At 33.3% G+C, this 18,731-nt stretch overlaps 1 protein-coding gene and 2 pseudogenes across 1 annotated transcript; 2 read left to right on the top strand and 1 right to left on the bottom strand.

Annotated features, from left to right (window-relative positions):
• Window positions 1–3,244: 3,244 nt before the first annotated feature.
• On the top strand, window positions 3,245–6,706 carry LOC129298122 (methylesterase 17-like). Its single transcript, XM_054936533.1, has 4 exons — window positions 3,245–3,639; window positions 3,945–4,085; window positions 5,588–5,722; window positions 6,237–6,706. Exons 1-4 carry the CDS (start codon window positions 3,379–3,381, stop codon window positions 6,531–6,533), a joined length of 834 nt encoding a protein of 277 aa, XP_054792508.1. The 5' UTR covers window positions 3,245–3,378; the 3' UTR covers window positions 6,534–6,706.
• A 2,378-nt stretch (window positions 6,707–9,084) lies between these two features.
• Window positions 9,085–10,842, top strand: LOC129298123 (serine/threonine-protein kinase AtPK2/AtPK19-like; annotated as a pseudogene).
• Window positions 10,843–12,352: 1,510 nt separating this feature from the next.
• Window positions 12,353–15,128, bottom strand: LOC129298124 (probable inactive receptor kinase At5g58300; annotated as a pseudogene).
• Between the last annotated feature and the right edge of the window lie 3,603 nt (window positions 15,129–18,731).

Below are 18,731 nucleotides of genomic sequence, written 5' to 3' on the forward strand. Positions count from 1 at the left end.
ACATAAAATGGTGAAAACAATCAGTTAAAGGAGGACTCTGAACTGCATAGACGAGCATGAAGGATAATTGACCATTTTTGAATGTAGTGACTATTATCTAAAGGAAGGGTGGAAGTGGGGGTAGTGCAAAAGCAAGTTGTCGAGCACTCAATGGGGCAGCCAAACATGGCCTTCGCTGCCTCTTGTAGCTAAAAATGCCCAGTCTTTCAATAAGCATGCGCGCTTTCCCACTATTTCCACAGCAATGCCATTATAGTCATGAAAATGGCTAAACAGTAAGCGATGGAAATGGGCAGTAAAGGATCGGTTTTGTTGGTTCGTTTAATAAGAAATTTAGCCCTCACATCGGCGAAAAGTGTGTGACAGTGTAAGTGAATAAGGCATTTCACCATTTAGGCATGATTTGCATCAGATGGTTTTTTTCATCTGACCTCAGAACAGAAAAAATGTTGCACTCCCAAAAACCATCCTTTAAAACTTGAATATGCAGCGAGCAATGGGGGGCGATTGGGAAATGGAATATTAAACAAGTGTGAGTTGATAGAGGTGGGCTGGAAGTGGAAGATCAATTCCTACTAGCAAGCAAATCTTTGACTTTTTTGGATCTGAATTTGGAACACATGAAAGCTCCTTTCAGATCATGGAATTAATCTTCTTCCACGCACAATGCCACACGTCAAATTTGCATCATAAGAATGCCACTCAAATCACTACTCTGTTGAGTGCCTTGTAGAATGCCCATAAAACTCAGTCCATTCAGTTTCATTTTTAGTCATTGGCATTTTCTCCATTGCAGAGTACTCGGCGACACTGACAGGTGTCTGCATATGCGATCCAAGCACGATACCCGGGAAATCACTATATAGGTTGGCAGCTCATAAAGAGCCACAAATAGTAGCAGCCAATGCTATCCAACATTGATTACACTGCACGGATTCCATGCTGAGTAACTTTCCTGTCATTAAGTAAAAGAATGAAAATATAATTTTAAATTACTGTATTTTATTCATGTTTTATTACAAATTTTTTTTATATTCTACGTTCTTACATTTTAAAAAATAAAAATTTAAAAATTTAAAATATAAAAAAATATAAAATCTTAAAATTATGTTTTCCTGACAAAAACATTCAATTTAAGAAGTGTGATAAATTTCTGTATAATTTATGAAATTTCACGTGCCACGGTGCCAGCCGTAGACAATCGAGAGAGAATCAATATTGCCAGCGATCAACTTAGTCGTCCCCCCCCCCCCAACCCCTTCTCTTAAATTTAACCTTTAATATTAAAGCAAAACCTTTTAATTTGGTCCTTCACTTCAAGCCACCTCTCCTGATGACCATGTAATTTTTGCTACGTCATGTCAGGCATTCTCTTAGATAACTAAGAAATGGGGACCAAAAAAAAAAAAAAGTAGCCTTATATGTGTAAAAAGTTTTTCAATCAATTTAAAACATGTGATTTTTTTATATTATTTATTAATACTTAAAAAAACACTTATTTTAATTTGACTAGACAAAAGTATATTAAATACTTAAGTCTTCTCTTAAAATAAAATAAATCTAATAATAAGGTTAAAAACAAGCATATTTTGTTAGATAGGGTGCATGATCTGACGAATGATATAATGCTATTTTCAAATTGTCAGTAGCAGGCAGGGAAAAAAAAATTGATGAGGAGTTTGATTTTAACTGATTAGAAAAAACTAAAAACAGACAAAAAGCCATAAACCCATTAATGATAGGAATAGAAAGTGCGCGTTTTTTGAAATATTCGGCCTTAATTAATAACTTTAAATAAAAGCAGAATATTTTAATTAATAGACTTTTGCTGTTTTTTGGGGCCTGAATTAACTTTTGCTCTTAGGGCTTATCTATAATAGCGAGAACAACATTCCCCCGGCGGATGTCGACAGCGACATGATTGCGAGGGTATTTATCTCCTGCCCATTCACATGGCCGGATTACCTTCATATTCTTTTCTGTGTGTCTTCACCACTTTTTTATTTCACTGGCTTTCTCCTGTACTTGCGATTATTCAACCATGACCTTCCTTTTTAGCTCTTAGTTCATTTTTTCCTGTTAAACCAAAAAAGGTTTATAACTTTCTCTCCCAATATGTTCACAAACATCATTCATGAACATCAGAATCTTTCTTCATAGAATTTGGAACCCCTTTTCATAATGGTTGCTAGGAGGTGGGTTATATCTGGTGTGTTGACCAAGAAGATCAACTATTAATTAAAACTACGTTGTGTACTGGCACTAAAGCCTCGTAACTTTCCAGGATAGGTTTCTTTAGCCTTGACTTGTTAATTATTAATTATTTATTCCAAATTCATGTTACTGTACTAGCCTGCTTGGTCATACTCATACACACTGCATTGTAGGCCAGACACGGAGATGAAGGCCTAAAAGGCCGCGATCAGTTAATAAAATAGAATCCAAATAATCAATAAAATTATGAAGAAAAAGAAGATATTGCCGGCCAGCATGATATTAGTATTTAATTATAAAAAAAACATTATTTTAAAATTTTATACTTTACTAATATTTTACTATTAATTCATATATTTTATATTTTTATATTTTTATTTTTTATCGTTTTAGGTTTCTTCATGAACAAAATATAAGAATCTTAAAAGGATCTAAAACAATAAAAAATAAAAGTACAGGAATCAAAAATATTAAAAAAAATACAAGAACTAGTAGCAAAACACAAGCAAAGTATATAGACTTAAAGTTATGTTTTTTTTTTAATTATATGATAACATTAAAAAGTGATTACAATGAAACAAATTAGTGTCGCATTCTTGATCAGTTTCATTTTCATATGATCAAATCCAGTTTGTTGCTGGGAGACAAAAGAAAAACATAAATTCTTGCCATGCCGTTCAAGGACAACTCTCCATTTCCAAAGCTGTATCTTCTCGCTGCAAGAATGTCTAATTATATATGAGCACGTATTGCTTATGAGTGTAGAGTGTCCCATACGAAATGGCATAGAAGTAAAATGCAATTTGGAGCCTTCTGGATCCCTTCATGAAGGTCCAATCCGCCACCGAGCGCATCATACGTAATGGTATGTCAGACTGAGTTATCAATATCATCCACATATGTCTGCTTTGAATTTTTTATATTTTTTATAATCAATCTCACTCACTTAAGGAGATAAGACTGTTGTTGAAATGGAAATGACCTAATAAAGATAGCAGTAACCAATGAATATTCCAATTCCCAACGAAAATGATTTACAAAGAGATTAAAAAGGCTACCATCATGATCCCATAAGACTATTCCCACCCCTATACATGCTACGCATAAGCTTAGCCCACCATCAAAGCAAAAGTGATAAAGTGTAAGTTGAAGGCAGAGAAAGTCATGGCCGTAGGGGAAGAAGGGGCTGACCTGAGAGGAATTATTCCCTTGAAGCAGCACTTTGTGCTGATACATGGCGTAGGTGGAGGAAGCTGGTGCTGGTACAAAATCCGGTCCCTAATGGAGAACTCCGGCTACAAGGTTTCGTGTGTAGACCTGAAAAGCAGTGGAATTGATCGATCTGATGTTGATTCTGTTCTTTCTTTCGATGATTACAACAAACCTCTTATGGATTTCATGTCTGCTCTGCCCGAAAATGAACAGGTTTTCCCTTGTCTCCCCATCCCATCTCTCTGCCTGTCTCTTTCTTCAGCTTGAATGAGAATTTACATGCAAGACAAAACTCCTGTGTAATTTTGAGGTGGTTGCTATCAGGTTCTCTAATAAAAACATGACAAGTCGATATTGTTTACAGTTGGTTACTATTTAAAAAAAAAAACCATCACATGTCATTTGTTTCATCGAGGATTTGATAACAAACACTCAAGGATCGTTATCTAGATCTCATCCATATGAAAATTATAGAGGCCAGGTTTCACTTCTGACACCATCTCGGTGATGTCCTACAGGTGATACTTGTAGGACATAGCGCAGGAGGGTTGAGCATCACTCAAGCCAGTCACAAGTTTCGAAAGAAGATCCGTTTGGCTGTCTATGTTGCAGCCACCATGCTCAAGTTGGGATTCTGGACAGATGAAGATCGTAAAGACGTGAGTAATTTTCACTAATCTGCTGTATCACTTTTGCTTCCACTTTGAATGCCTCCTTCTCACAAACTAGTTTCGTAAAGATTGAATTCAATTTGTCATGAATGCCTTTTTTTTTTTTTTTCAAGCTTGACAAGAATATAATATCTGCACAAAGGGTGAGTGGGTAATAGAATTGCTAAGTTTACTCTGAGTGAACATGAACTTGGTGGTGACTGCTGAGTGAACTGAACGTTACTGTTGTGTATATTGGCTTCCATTGATGAATCATATTCTCCTGGTTTTCAAGGCTTCCAGCAAGGATGACGTTGATAGCTTGTTACAAACTAGCAATAATTCGTTTCTCGCTGTCTGCACAGACAAAGTAGTTCTTAAAATTCTAAGGCTCGCCACCGTTACGCGGTCGCCTACTCTGTCACATGTTTCGTGATAATAGTTCCATACACAAACGAATTGGCAGCTGCTCAGTAATGGAGGAAATTCGCTTGGCAGAAAAGGAAAATTGTGAGAGAGAGAGAGAGAATAGGCGCCTGTTTAAAAAATCTGTTCTATTTTCAATTCTTCAAAATAAAAAACAAAAAAATTTATTTGATAATGTATTTTTAAAAAGTGTTCTGGAGAGTAAAAAAAATAAAATATTATTTTGAAGAACAGAAAAATAGAAACAACTTTCAAATATTTTGGGATTATTGATCTGGAGAACAAAAAAAGAAAAAGAAAAAGACACCTATTTTTATTTTTTTTATTTTCAAAACATCTTTTACAAAACACCAATTTTCAAAATAATAAAATAAAATAAATTTCATACAGCCTTTAAATATCTCTTTTTTCTATTTTTTGACAATTCTTATTTTTTAGCTGTCCACTTAGGTAGGTTGCCTTAAGGTTTAGTTTTTCCTGCCTTTTTACCATTGAGCACGCTCTTAGTCGTAATTTTATAAAGGTCCACAAGATGTGTATGCTGTGTGAGTGACCATTTTATCCCCCACTAATAACCCAAACAGCCAAAAACAGGCGCTAAACTTTTCAACTCGCTTTCCTAAGAGCCTGGAATCAATGTGTGCAGCAAATCTACTTCACCTCACTCATAATCATAATGGCCTCCTTCAATTTAATAAATCCCCCCACCCCGGAGAAATCGTATCAATAAGTTTGTGCCATTAAACCCCACAGGACCACAACACAGCAACCTTTGTATACTAATAATTACAAGCATCGTCCACATACATGTTGTCCCGTTTGGACACAAAAGCGTCAAATCTCTTGCTTTTTTCCAACTTTTTAACTTGAACAGGTATCATCCGACAGCCCTGTTCCATAATTTTTTATTTTTTTATACTTTGTCATTATTGGGACACAGTGAATTATAACTCTGTTCAATGTACCTCCAATGATTGAATAAGAATGACTAATTAGTCAACCTAATGGCTTGCTATGATAGAAGGATGGCTAACTTTTTGTGCCTCAATTATAATGAAAAAGATTATGTGATATGTGTGAAACAGGGGGCGCCAGATTTATCCGAGTATGGGGATGTGTACGAGCTTGGGTTTGGACAGGGAAAGGATAAGCCTCCAACCAGTGTTTTGGTGAAGAAAGAATTTCAACGCAAAATCATCTACCCTTTGAGCCCTAATGAGGTATGGTTCTCCCTTGAAAAGGTCGAAGAGCCCCCCATATCCATAAAACTGGTGGTAGGGACAATTATCATAATTCATAAAACATGACAAATGCTTTTGTTTAGCCTCAATTTCAACATTTGCACTTCGGCCTCATGGAGGACCATTTCTAGCGAGCATCCCACTATGTTAGCCAAGGTAAAAAGAAGAGGAGAATGCATTTTATGATTGAAAAAGAAAAGCCACCAAAAAGCTAGAAGGAAGAGTGGGTTTGGTTTCAAATTTTTAATGCACAGTAATTACAATTAATTTTTTAAATTAAGACGGAGTTTTCGAATAAGAAAAGCAAGAAATTTTATTGAAAAAGCTAGCAACAGTGGCAAATAATCCAGGAAGTCGTAGTAATATACAGAAGCTGAGAAGGTAGAACAACAAGCGAGTATAATTGGAATCGAAAACAAAATCTGAAAAGGCGAGTAAATAGGGAGATAGATCTGATCTAACCAATGCAAGGAAATGTTGGCTGGGAGCGCAGGATTCGACGTTAGCGGCGATGCTGTTGAGGCCAGGGCCAATTCAGGCATTGACGAACACGCGATTCACAGAGGAGGGGGAAGAGGGTGGAGTGGAGAAGGTACCTCGAGTGTATATAAAGACAATGCAAGACAAAGTGTTGAAGCCAGAACAGCAGGAGGCCATGATAAAGAGGTGGCCACCATCTTCTGTGTACGAACTGGACACTGACCATAGCCCCTTCTTCTCCGCTCCGTTCGTCCTGTTCGGCTTGCTCGTTAAAGCTGCTGCTTCTGATGTTGCATCTGCCTGCACCTAGCCCTCGCCCTCCTTGCTTTGTACCTTACACCTCAAGGCGAAGCCCAATTAAAAAACCGCTAGTATTTATTTTGTATTTAATTTTAGCGAGAACGTTTTTTTATTAAGATTTTGTCATGTACGTTTAACAGAACTTTAATGTCATTTTACCTGCTTGTCTCGTGAGTTAGATTACTGCCATTCGTGTCAATTGGCGTTCATCATGGGGAAAATATCAACCAAGAATTGCGGGAGGAAATTCATAGCATTTTTTTAAGGGTTGATAAATTTTGAATTTTCACTGTAATTTGTTGATCCTTAGATAAAATTAACCTTTTATGTAAAATGATGAAATTGTTTCAAAAGTTTAAATTTTTTTTTTAAAAAAACCTTCATTGTCACAAGCAGCTGCTATCATATTGTTGTCGAAAACCTTGCCAACAGTGAGGTCATTAGAACCCCTACTACCCTCAGCTAGTTATCAAAGATATGACACCAACAATAATTTTATTCAAAAATAATTGATAATGATGGTTAGGGGATTTAATCTTATCATTGCTTGGCTACCTAAAATACTTAAATAGTCACCAAGTCACAAACCAAATCAATTATATATGACAAAAAAAAATTAATAATAATCACATGAGCTTCTAAACAAGTTCTATATCATAATATAATGGTGTGTTGTTATTTCTTAAATAATATTTATTATTTTACTAATATTATTTATTAATCTGACATTGTCAATTACAAATTAAGAGCTTTAAAACTTATACATTTCACTTGTTAAAAGTTTAAATGTATCGTTGTTAATTACGAATGAGTTGCTATCAAAACACGAATTGATATTTGTTAATTAATGACTAATACATACAATTAAGCTTATCCTGTTAGTTTTTTTTTACCCTATTAAGAACCGAATGAATTGTTGTTAATTTTAAATAAATTGTTGTTAAAATCCAAATGAATATTTAATGATAAAGGAATAACATTTGTAAAATTAAGCCTATCCTATCTATTTTTCTAACTTTGTAAAACTCGAATAAATTATTATTAATTTTGAATAGTTGTACTCTCTCCGTTAAAAAATATAAGGCATTTTTAACCGAATCTCACCCCTCAATAAAGTAGTTACTTACTTTTCAACTAACCTTATCTTTTCATATTTACCCCTATTAAACACCCTACAATAAATATAAAATCATTATCAATAGAGGCACTTTTGAAAAAAAAACGATGATTACACTTCAAAAGACTAAAAATGCCTTACATTTTTAACATCCAACTCCTTAAAAAATGCCTTACATTTTTTAACGAAAGGAGTATATGTTAACCTTTTATTGATAAGTATCAATTTAAGTTTTAACAACAACTTGTTGACAATTTATTTGGGTTTTAACAAATTAAAAAATAATTTTGATGAGTTTAATTATATAAATATTAGTCATTCATCAATAAATATCTATTTGAGTTTCAACAATAACTCATTCAAAATTAACAACAAGTCATTTGGATTTGAACAAGTTGGAAAAAATGATATGATGTGCATAATTATACATGTTAGTTCTTCATCAACAAGTATCTATTCAAGTTTTAAAAACTCATTCAAAATTAACAATAATTCATCTGGGCTTTAACAGTTAGGAAAATGAATATGATAGGTTTATTTATACAACTCTTAGTCTTTCATCAATAAGTAACTATTTAGGTTTTAACAACAACTCATCCAAAATTAATAATTTTATTTAGATTTTAACAATTTGGAAAAACTAATATGATAGGCATAATTGTACGCATTAGTTCTGCATCAACAAGTATCTATGTAGGTTTTAGCAATAAATCACTCAAAATTAACAATAATTTATTCAGATTTTAACAAGTTAGAAAAACTAATAGGATGGACTTGAAATCAAAACACATTACATAAATCACGCAACAGCTAACATTCCATCATGGAAGTTTTTCTGGATGGGTGTCCACCATATATGCCGTGAAAAGCAACCGTTGATTATGTTTTTTATTATTCTACCATATACAGGTCGCTCATGACCATCTTGTTTTCCAGGTGTCCTCGAACTTCCTCCCTCACACCTTCCTTGCATTCTCCTCAACATGAGTGATCCAACCTTTTCAAATGATTTCCTTCATTTTTCTTTTTCTGCTTCTGGTTTAAGTCACTTTCTATTTCACATTTGATTTCATTGTTTATTTTTTGGAATCTTAGCAGGCCTGTCTTGTATTATTCATCATTTAAGGATGTATTATATGTTTAATCTTTTGATCAATCTTCTTATATTAGTTAGTTATCTATGGTCTTTAGGTGCTCTTTTATAGTTGTTGGCATTTGTTAAGATAGGATGGTGCTAGCTTCTTTACAACTACAAACCTACAAATTTCTTGTTGAAAAGATATAATTTTTACATTTTATAATGTGATAATTTTAACTTCTTGAAGCAAGTAAATCACCTGATGTTTTGCCTTATGGTTATGATAAGGTTAATTTTTCTAATGTGTTTGGTCCAGCTCCTATTCAACTGTCAAAAGAATTCAATTGTGAGAAGTCTAAAAACTTGATGGTTGTACCAAATCCTAATGAAAGTATATGCAACAATCCTACTGTCATTTACAACCGATCCCATTCTTTTGTGGGGCGCACATCCTATATCAGTTATTCCTTGAAGATTATCAAAATCAACTTACTTGAGAAGGAGGATGTACTAGATCTAACGGAGGAGGTTCATAGAGAAACATCAAAAGAAATTGAGGAAGAGAAGTCTAACAAACATTTGAAGGGAAGTCTAATAACATCAATTTGAAACATCAAAGCAATGGAGTCCAAGATTTTGTAAGTCTTAAATGTTATTGGGCAAGGTATATTTGGGAACGTGTACCAGGTGAGGATGGGAGGGACATCTGATATTTGTGCAATGAAGGTCATACGGATGGACACGATCATATAGAGAAATCACGTTGATTATGTGATATATGAAAGGGATTTATTAACAAACAGTTTATCACCCTTTTATTGTGCTGCTCAGACACTCATTCAAAGTAATTATTAGCAATATTATTTGTTAATTCAAATGTTTATATACAAGTATAGACTAAAAGCATAGCACCATCATATTTTCCTTTTTTAGTCTTGTAGACAAAGTATAGGTTGCACCTTGTGCTTGATTTTATGAATGGTGGTCACCTTTTCTTTTGGCTTTATAATTAAGGCCTATTAAGGTATGCTAGTATAGAAACTTTGCGAACTTATCTTAAAAATTTAGTACACATCCATCCTACATGTTTCACTTCTTTCAGGGAGGATTTGGCTCGCTTTTATATTGCAAAGATTGTTTTGGTTGTCTCTCATCTTCATGCAAATTGCATAATGCACAAGAATCTTAAACCTAAAAATATTCTTCTTGACTCACATGGCCATGTAAGAACACATAAAACTCTCTTTCCTTTGCATTAGGCTCGCTTGTGCAATTGTGCTTTTTACTTTAAAAGGACTTATTGACTTGTACTTAAATTCCTCTATTTTTCCTTTTACTTTATTCCCATGCTTAACACAAGGTAGTTTTGATGGATTTTGGCCTAGCTAGGCAATTTTGAGAGAATTCAAGGTAAAATTCTATGTCTTGAACCTTAGAATACATGGTCCCTGAAATTCTTTTAGGGGAAAGAATGAGATAAGGCAACTGACTGGTGGAGTATTAGAATTCTAATTTTTGAAATGATCATAGGAAATGTTAGTTTCTTTAAATTGTATGTACACCATTTTTCCTCATAGATTGGTGGCTATATAGTTTTGTTCCCTTTTTTATTTTGACATGTGACATGTGCTAATAGCTATATAGATGGGGCTTCCTTTATTATACCTAATTTATTTTTTTCATTATGGTTTAATTATGAAAGCTATTTTTGCTTTAAATTTTTAACCTTATTTCCTTAAACTTTACATGCATCCTTATTTTCTCTAATTACAGCCTCTTTTTACCGATGGAAATAAACAGAAGATCTAGTGAAAGATAATAAATGACAAGGTCAAGCTTTCGGCATTTTTGTTTAGTGAGGCACATTCATTGCTAAGGGGTTCACCTTCATCATACTTTAGGCTATGATTTTGATATACTTGCAAAAACTGAATTTATCATAAATGAGTGACATAAATTAGAATCTATGGATAAAATGCGAATAGAAGAATGATAAAGTTTCTTCTTCAGTTGTTGCAAAAAGAAGCCAGCAAATGTCTTGGCAATAGACCAAGTGGTAGCGAGATGATTAAGAGCTACAAGTGGTTTAAGTCAATTAATTGGGAAAAAATGATTAAGTGCTAGAAATTGGTAGGAATCATTATGTTGCCAACTTTGAGGATTGATGGACTCACATGCCGTTACTAGATTCTCCTCTCGTCACTTCCAAATTCAATGATAACCCTTTTAATGGGTTCGATTGGGTACTTTAGCTCTCTTTTCTAGACAAAAATATGTTATTGTTATATGGAGAAGGTCTCATAGATTTTGATATTTACACTTATTTTATACAACCCTTTTACTGTCTTACTATTATTGTTATTGAATAATGAGATATTGATATTTACACTTATTTTGTATAAAACCTACTTGCATTGGACTAGTATTTGTTTTTCTGTTAGTTGTGAAAAGGTTTTTTCCTCCTCTTTAGGTGGGGGGAGGGTTGTTCTTGGATTATCAGATTCTATACTCGCAATTTGTGGGTAAAAAATATTAAAATTTAAAACACAAAATAACACAGAAAAGCTCATGGTGAAAGCTTACAAAGACAAACATTATTATATTTGTTCTTCCACTAGATCAAGAAAGGAAGAACTTTATACAACACGCAACATATAAGTACTTATCGTGGAAGTTACAAGAACAAGCATTATTTATTTAGTTCTTCTTGAATAGTTATAGCAAATAGGAGGATCTTTTTTGAAAGCATGACTCAGACGTGCCAAGAAATTACTATAACAAGTATTATTTTTTTAGTTCTTCCATTTAGTCTATTGACGATGGTTACTGGGATTTGGACTGTATGCAAATGCATCGAATACTTATGGTTTTAAATGGAGGTTTATTAACATTATCGCATTTTTTCCCTTTCTCATCTTTTGCTTTCTCTTGTGCATCATTTACGGAATGATTTCCCTTAAGTTCCTTATCTTCTAAGATATCTTCTAGCAAGCGGGCTTTTGTTTCTAGAACCAAGAAGGTGCAAAAGAATCCAACCATGTTGGCAACTGAAAGTGCCATAATTGCCCCTTGAGTCCTTCTTGTTGAGTTAGCACTTGTATAGCTTTGCACCACAAAGGCACTAATGATGGCACCTACTTTCCCTGCAGCTGCTGATATTCCATGGCATGTTGAATGAGATCGAATTGGGAATAGCTCTGCAAGCACTATAAATATTGTGTTATTAGGCCAAAGTTAGCAAAGAAGAGGGTGAGTCTAAAAAGTATAGTAAACATCTTAAGATTTCCATTACAGTACTCAAGTTTGTGCCCTTGTTGACAATCATTGTTTTTTAGGTTTCTCTAGGAGCATTTTTCAAACCAAAACAAAAAACATCTCGCAAGAACAATGGCCTTCATTAATGTCATTTAATTTTCAATATATTTCTTCCCACGACCTTGAAAGTCATTGACTCATTTTTCCTAATTTCTTTTTTATTAAAAAAGTTAGGTCGAGGGTAATTCATAATGCAGGGAACAAAAATAATAGTCCGACCTAAAAAAGTAGCAAAGAAATAACATGCAAGCCATCACTAATATCCCTTCACAATTGAATATGCTTAAAGTCACTGTTTTGAAGATAGAAGATGAACCAACTATATCTTATCGTCGATGACAAGCAGAATATTCAGAGTTCGCCTAGAAGGCTCAGATTCATGAGAGGGCCTGTTTAACTCAGGTTGCCTAATTTCTTCAATGATTCTTAGAGCTTTAAAAATGCTTGGCCTCATATTCAGTACCTTCTCCACACATGCCAGAGCAATCTGAAGCATGTGCACCATTTCCTCTTTAACATATTAACCTCTCAAGATCTCCTTATCGAATACTTCAACCATCCATTCCTCGCGAACCACCAACCTTACCCACCTTGGTAAATCCATGGCATCATCATTCCTTTTATATCTCACTGGGCTCTTTTCTGTTAGCATTTCCCGAAGAAGCATGCCATAGCTGTATACATCTTATTTATGAGTGATTTTTCAGTGATCAGTCACCTCTGGAGGGAGATAACTAATAGATTTAGACATGTCTGCTAGAGCCTTTATCAGAGGGGTCAATCCAACGTCTAAGATGTAACCATTGAGGTTTTGTATGATGAGGATGTTGGAAGATTTGATGTTGCCATATGTAAATTTAGCACCTTCTTCAGAGTGAATGAAAGCAATTCCTTTTATTATCCCAATTGCAAACGTCATTCTGACATTCTAGTCTAATAGAGTCCTTCTTGCAACTCTATTTCCTATTGTGGATAGAAGAATTATCCATAGATAAAGCTTTGATAAAAATTGACAGAAGTAAATACACCATTGTCTGGGAGTCCCATGTAATTCTTGGTCTTGTTGAAATACACAAAGAAAGGTGCTTTCTATGTTTGTGGATTCTTAATAGATTGTTGCAAGCACTTGCCAGAGCTTAAAAGGGTTATTTTCTTGCATTACAAGTAGTAGTCCAATGAGTGTCGTGCAAAATGTAGTAATGATCTCATGGCTCAATTCTAAGATGCTTCAAGTAGAGCTTCAGATAAATAATCTAACATCTGACATAAATTTACTGATGACATTGTATGGTGTGCTCTTTTTTTTAATTCTCGTTGGAAATAACCATATTAACTAATATAGAGGAACCTGATTTTTCTTTTCTTCTCGGCACGGGTTCCATTTCCTATCTAAATTTGATTATTTCTTTTTATTCAAGAACAAACTGATCTTAATTTTGCCATGACAATGAGTGATCAAAGTACTGAATATCTAAAATTCTCTAGACAAGCTTACTTTGAAGAGACTTTATGCCTTTATGTCTACTAAGGATTAGGAGAAGCTGTGTCTACATGTAGTGGATGCCTTTGTAGCTTTGAAATTGGAGCAAAGAAAAAAAATTGACATTTTGTTTTTGTTTATTGCGTTAACCTGTGAAATGTTCAGTAGCTGGATTAAAGAGGCCAAAAAAGACATTGAATCGAAACAAAGCTTACCATACAACAAAGAGAACAAGCTGCCGCTTAGCATGTAGTTGTAAGCTAAAAATTTCTCATCTTTGGAATAATAGTATGCTCGAAAGGGCATGATATAAGGATGTCTTCTGAGCCTCCCTACAAGCTTCATGTGCTACTCAATTCCTTCTTTCCTACCACAACATCCCTTAACCGTTCAACAACCATTGTTATTCCTTCCTCCAAATCATCCATAAAAGTTGTTCCATAATTCCCTTTTTCAAGAACCCCAGCCGATGCCATCAACAAATCCTTGAGGTTAAAGCTATAAGAGCAGCCTTCAAAGATGAACAACTTATTCTTCTCTGCATCTTGCACTCCACTCCTAAAGCTCTTCGAAACTGCAATCCTACTAGCACAAGATGCCTTTCCTTTCAGTATTTCGCTGCTTTTGCTTTTTCTCTACTTCAAATTACATATGGAGATCACTAAAACTAGGAGAAAGAGAAATGCACAACCTCCATTAACTAGAGCAAGTATGGAAGCTATTCCAAAGTCTTTCTTATGGCTGGTAGCTTTTATAACTTGGGTAGTTGCTAGATAGACCAGCTAGTAAATAGGAGAAGGGGATGGTGAGAATGAGACTGTAGAGCAATGATCGAGAGGTGGCCCACATAAGTGAAAATTTCCAATAAAAGAAGTGCAAGGGAACTTTTTTATGAAACTTGGAATAGAGCCACTCAAGTTGTTATAGCTCAAATTCAAGTACTTAAGTCTTAGGAGGTTCAAGTTAGGGATGGCTCCATAAATGGAATTGTTTTGGAGATACAACCAAGTGAGCATTTTGAGATTCAGAAAAGCAGGTGGTGTGCTCTTAGAGAAGGAGTTGAAGGAAATATCCAGTGCAATAAGTTTAAGGAAGACAGATGAAGGAATTAGACCTGAGAAGTTATTATACTCAAGGTGCACATATTGGAGTGAAGGAATGGATAAAATGTCAGAAGGAAGATTTCCGGCAAGGCAATTGGAATGAAGGCTGAGGACTCTAAGAGCAATTAATTTTCCTATGCTCTTTCCTAGAATGGAGCTTATAAGTCCAAATCTTGGAAGATGGATGCCAATGATACAGGTGCTATCTGAATTGCAACTAACTCCAATCTAGGATGTGCAGATTATAGTAGAATCATTCTAGTTGAGTCTTGGGGCATAAGGGATGTTAGAAGCAAATTCATATAAAGCTTGTCTGTTAGACTTGAGATCAGCTATAATCAAGCCAAAGAGAGATAGTTTGAAGCTTAGAATGAAGAGTGCAGAGGTTGAGGATCGAAACTTCATGGGTGCCTGTTTGGGCCAAAATTGAGGCAAGCGGAGGTTACAAGGTCTGACCTCAGCTTTTCATCATTTCCGGATTTGCTTTTGAAAATTTTGACAGCTGTGATCATATTCAAAGCGAAAATTATGCTATTTTCTAAATAAAGACATGGATATGTTTAGGCTATAAAAAGAAATTTTATGATGATTTAATCATTCTTTGAAGAACTAGAGATTACATATAGAAATGCACTCGATAACTTGAATCAACTCCTTTATCTGAAAAGTTGAAAATTTAATTTGAAGAAGCTTCTAATGATACAGCACCATCCCTAATAGGTAATAGCAGCTTTGCACAGAACCTATAAGACTTTGAGACTGTCTTACACATGCACATGCAAAAACTTCTAGGAAGGATTTGAAGTTGGGGAAGGGGTACCTGTTTGAGAAAAGGTTATTCTTTCAACATAATCTTACTCTTTGATTTAAGTATGTGCCTTTTACAGAGAAGTAATCGGGAAAAAAACTAAAAATAATCGGTGTTTGTATGTTTAAGAAACGAGTAGGGATGAAAGAAAAAATCCAGATAAAAGAAGCCTGGCGATAATAGAGGAATCCAAGGAAAAATAGAGACCATCAGGAAAATCAAAAATTTGATTCTCATTTGCTTTTTAGAAGAAAAAGCAATCTTCGCTAAAAAAATGATAATGAATGAGGATGCAAATAGGTCATGTCATAACAAGCATATTAACATTTCTGAAAAAATACAAAGAAAAAAACTTTTAATGAAAATAAGCTGATTCCTCCAGCGAAGGCAAGCAAGCAAGGAATGCATATCCATCATCCAACTTCAAAAGTAACAACAATTATAGACATGGATGCAGATCTGTGAAGAAGAACGCTAAAAAATTTCCAAGGCATCAGATTCTCCGAAGCAGCTGCATTAGAAATGGATGGCTTGAATTTTGGGAGAGAGATGGTCTTCTCTCTGTAAGTTACATACTGCAATTCAACATCGTTGGAGTTTATGCCATTAGACTGAGCTCTCCTGTCTTACTAGTAACAAGAATATCTGATTTCTTCACTGCTCGAAAAATTCTCACAAAATAAAGAAAGAGTTGGGTGGGGAGCTGAGTATCTCTTGACGAAAGAAGAAAGAACCCCAAAGAAAAATGCTTAACTACATGACGGCAATAATGAAAGAGGCCACTAACAAACTAAGTCTTGCTGTATAGATGTCAGTTGTCAAACCTACTGTCGCTGTTGAAAATAGCCAAACGGATGAAGTTCAGTGTGTAAGATAAGAGGAAAAGCAATACCGTATGCAATTATAAGCTGCTCGAGAGAACAAGACCACAAAATAGTTTGCTGACTTATCTTTGAGCTGACTGGGGAAATGTACGAAATTACAAGTAGCAAGTATTAATCATATTTAAATATTATTTATAATAACAAATTACTGGAATTTTGAAGAACGCCCTTAGGTACATGTGACAAAAGTTCGGTAAATATAAGGCGATAAAGAGGTTGGTAAGAGCTGAATACTGTAATAAGTATTTACCACTTCACAGGAAACGGCTCCTAAAAGGTGGTACTGTTTTTAGCCAAATCGTCTTAAACCAATGTGAGCGATGCTTCAGTAGTCACCATTTCAGAAGGGACACAAAAGGATTCATTGAGACTATGAGAGATCATAACGTGAGCGCTTCAACGCTCTGCTAAATTTTCATGATATTAAATGAAGGAATAAAATCGCAATTAAGCCTGTGTAAACTTCCTATCAGAATCGCGCACATTGTCTGATTGTCTTCTTCCATGGTGTTTGCTAGTGACTTCCACCTCAGAAGAAAAGGAAAAGGTAGGTTGAAGAAAACAAGGATCATCAGGAAGATTCAATCTAATCCATTATTAAAAAATTTTATATTATTAAAGTAGGTCTATGAAATGGACAATATTAAATATATTAATATATTAAACATGTCAAATTAGATTGGTTATACTTATATATTTATAATTTATAATTATAAAGTCTTGTAAACTAAGGTCCAGACACTAGAGTGCGGATTAAGTGTTTATTAGCTTGTGACTTATCGATTCAAATTATTTTAATAAAAAGATTTAAAAAAATAAAAAAATGTTATTGATGCCCTTGTCTGTACTTGTTAATACCCAAGTTACATTTTATATTATACACTGTTCAATTTTATTTGAGATTTTATTATCAAACTTCATTTAAAAATTTTAAAACTATTTTGTTCCGTTTTAAATTTCACATATTTTCATTAATTTTATTTTAATTATTTCAAGGCAAGTGACGCAATTAAATAATGATTTTAAAAAAAATTACATGATTGTATTTCCTGGTAATTGATGTGGTTATTTCAATGTAAACATTAATTCACAGATATAGAAGCACAAATAAAAGATATCCAGATTAATTTAAAATTAGTGCGTAAAAAAAATTTAGGTCAGGGAATAAGCAATAATAATATATTATTATAAAATATTAAATTAATACCTACTATCAGTCTTTTCACTTTTTCTGCTATCTTTTTTTTTTTTTTAAATTCTTTTTGGGCCAGAATTACAAGCTTGAAGGTAATGAACACTAGGATGACCAGCATCGAAAAAGTTCATTATCAGTGTAGTGTCTGTTTGGATAAAGAAAATAATCGATTTTGAACCCTCAAATCATGGTTTTCTTAAAAAAATCCCAAACACCTCCATTTTTTCATAATTGATTATTGGATGCCAAAGTTGGTTTTCTTTTAAGCTGCCTTAAGTAGCTTATCAATTGCAATTTTACTATTACTTTCATTTATTGCTTGTCAGAAATATTATCTGCCCCACCACCAGTGCGCACTTGTGGAGTTGTAGTCTCTCTTTTCTTTGTTAAATTTATTAAACAAAACATTATAATATAATACCAAGATCATACCTCTTAAATATTTTATTATAATACTCACTCCATTTTAAATTATAAAATATTTTTAAACAAAATTTCACATAGCAATAAATTTTTATTAAATATATTTAATAAAATTTTTAAAATAAAAATATAAACTTATAAAATACCCTTCATTTAATATAACCTTAAACATACATTTAATTATTAAATAATGAGAGAAAGAATAATATTAAAATAAATCTATTTAATGAAACATTGATCTTCTCATAGTATCTTATATTTTAAAAATCTGAATTTCTCTCAAAAAATTTTTATAATATGGGACAGATGCTATATTAATTACTAAAATTATAAAAGATTCTTCTAGTTTTAATATTATTTTTAAATGTAATGTTCATAATTAATCATACATGTTAAATATCATATAAATTTATTTGAACTTAGATACACTGATCGATTTTTAAATACACTAAATTATTAATATTACAATATAATATGATTAAAATTTCTATAATTAATCAGGTATATGTATACAAGTTAAGTAGTATATTTTACTTGTTAAATGAGTTGAACAAATCTAACATCATTATATAATTTTATCAATATTTTAATTTTTAAAAACAATGTTCTTTATGATACTTTGTACATCTAAAATTGATTCCAACTATATCATCCAAACATTTTTAATTTTGTCAAAATTAATTTTAAAAAAAATAATATTCAAATATGATAATGTTATAATATAATCAATTATAATCAAAATCAATAATATTAATTAATTATTTTCATAATCAATTATATTAAATTGAAATCCAAAGCCCATAAT

Source organism: Prosopis cineraria, unplaced genomic scaffold (genome assembly GCF_029017545.1).
Source record: "Prosopis cineraria cultivar Desert tree isolate PC_DT_omini unplaced genomic scaffold, ASM2901754v1 PC717, whole genome shotgun sequence".
Classification (NCBI taxonomy): Eukaryota; Viridiplantae; Streptophyta; class Magnoliopsida; order Fabales; family Fabaceae; genus Prosopis; species Prosopis cineraria.

Excerpts from the sequence above, each read along its gene's own strand:
- LOC129298122 (XM_054936533.1), top strand. The coding sequence starts at position 3,379 with ATGGCCGTAGGGGAAGAAGGGGCTGACCTGAGAGGAATTATTCCCTTG. Across the intron at positions 4,086-5,587 it reads CAGATGAAGATCGTAAAGAC|GGGGCGCCAGATTTATCCGA; the intron begins GTGAGTAATTTT and ends TGTGTGAAACAG. Across the intron at positions 5,723-6,236 it reads ACCCTTTGAGCCCTAATGAG|GATTCGACGTTAGCGGCGAT; the intron begins GTATGGTTCTCC and ends CTGGGAGCGCAG.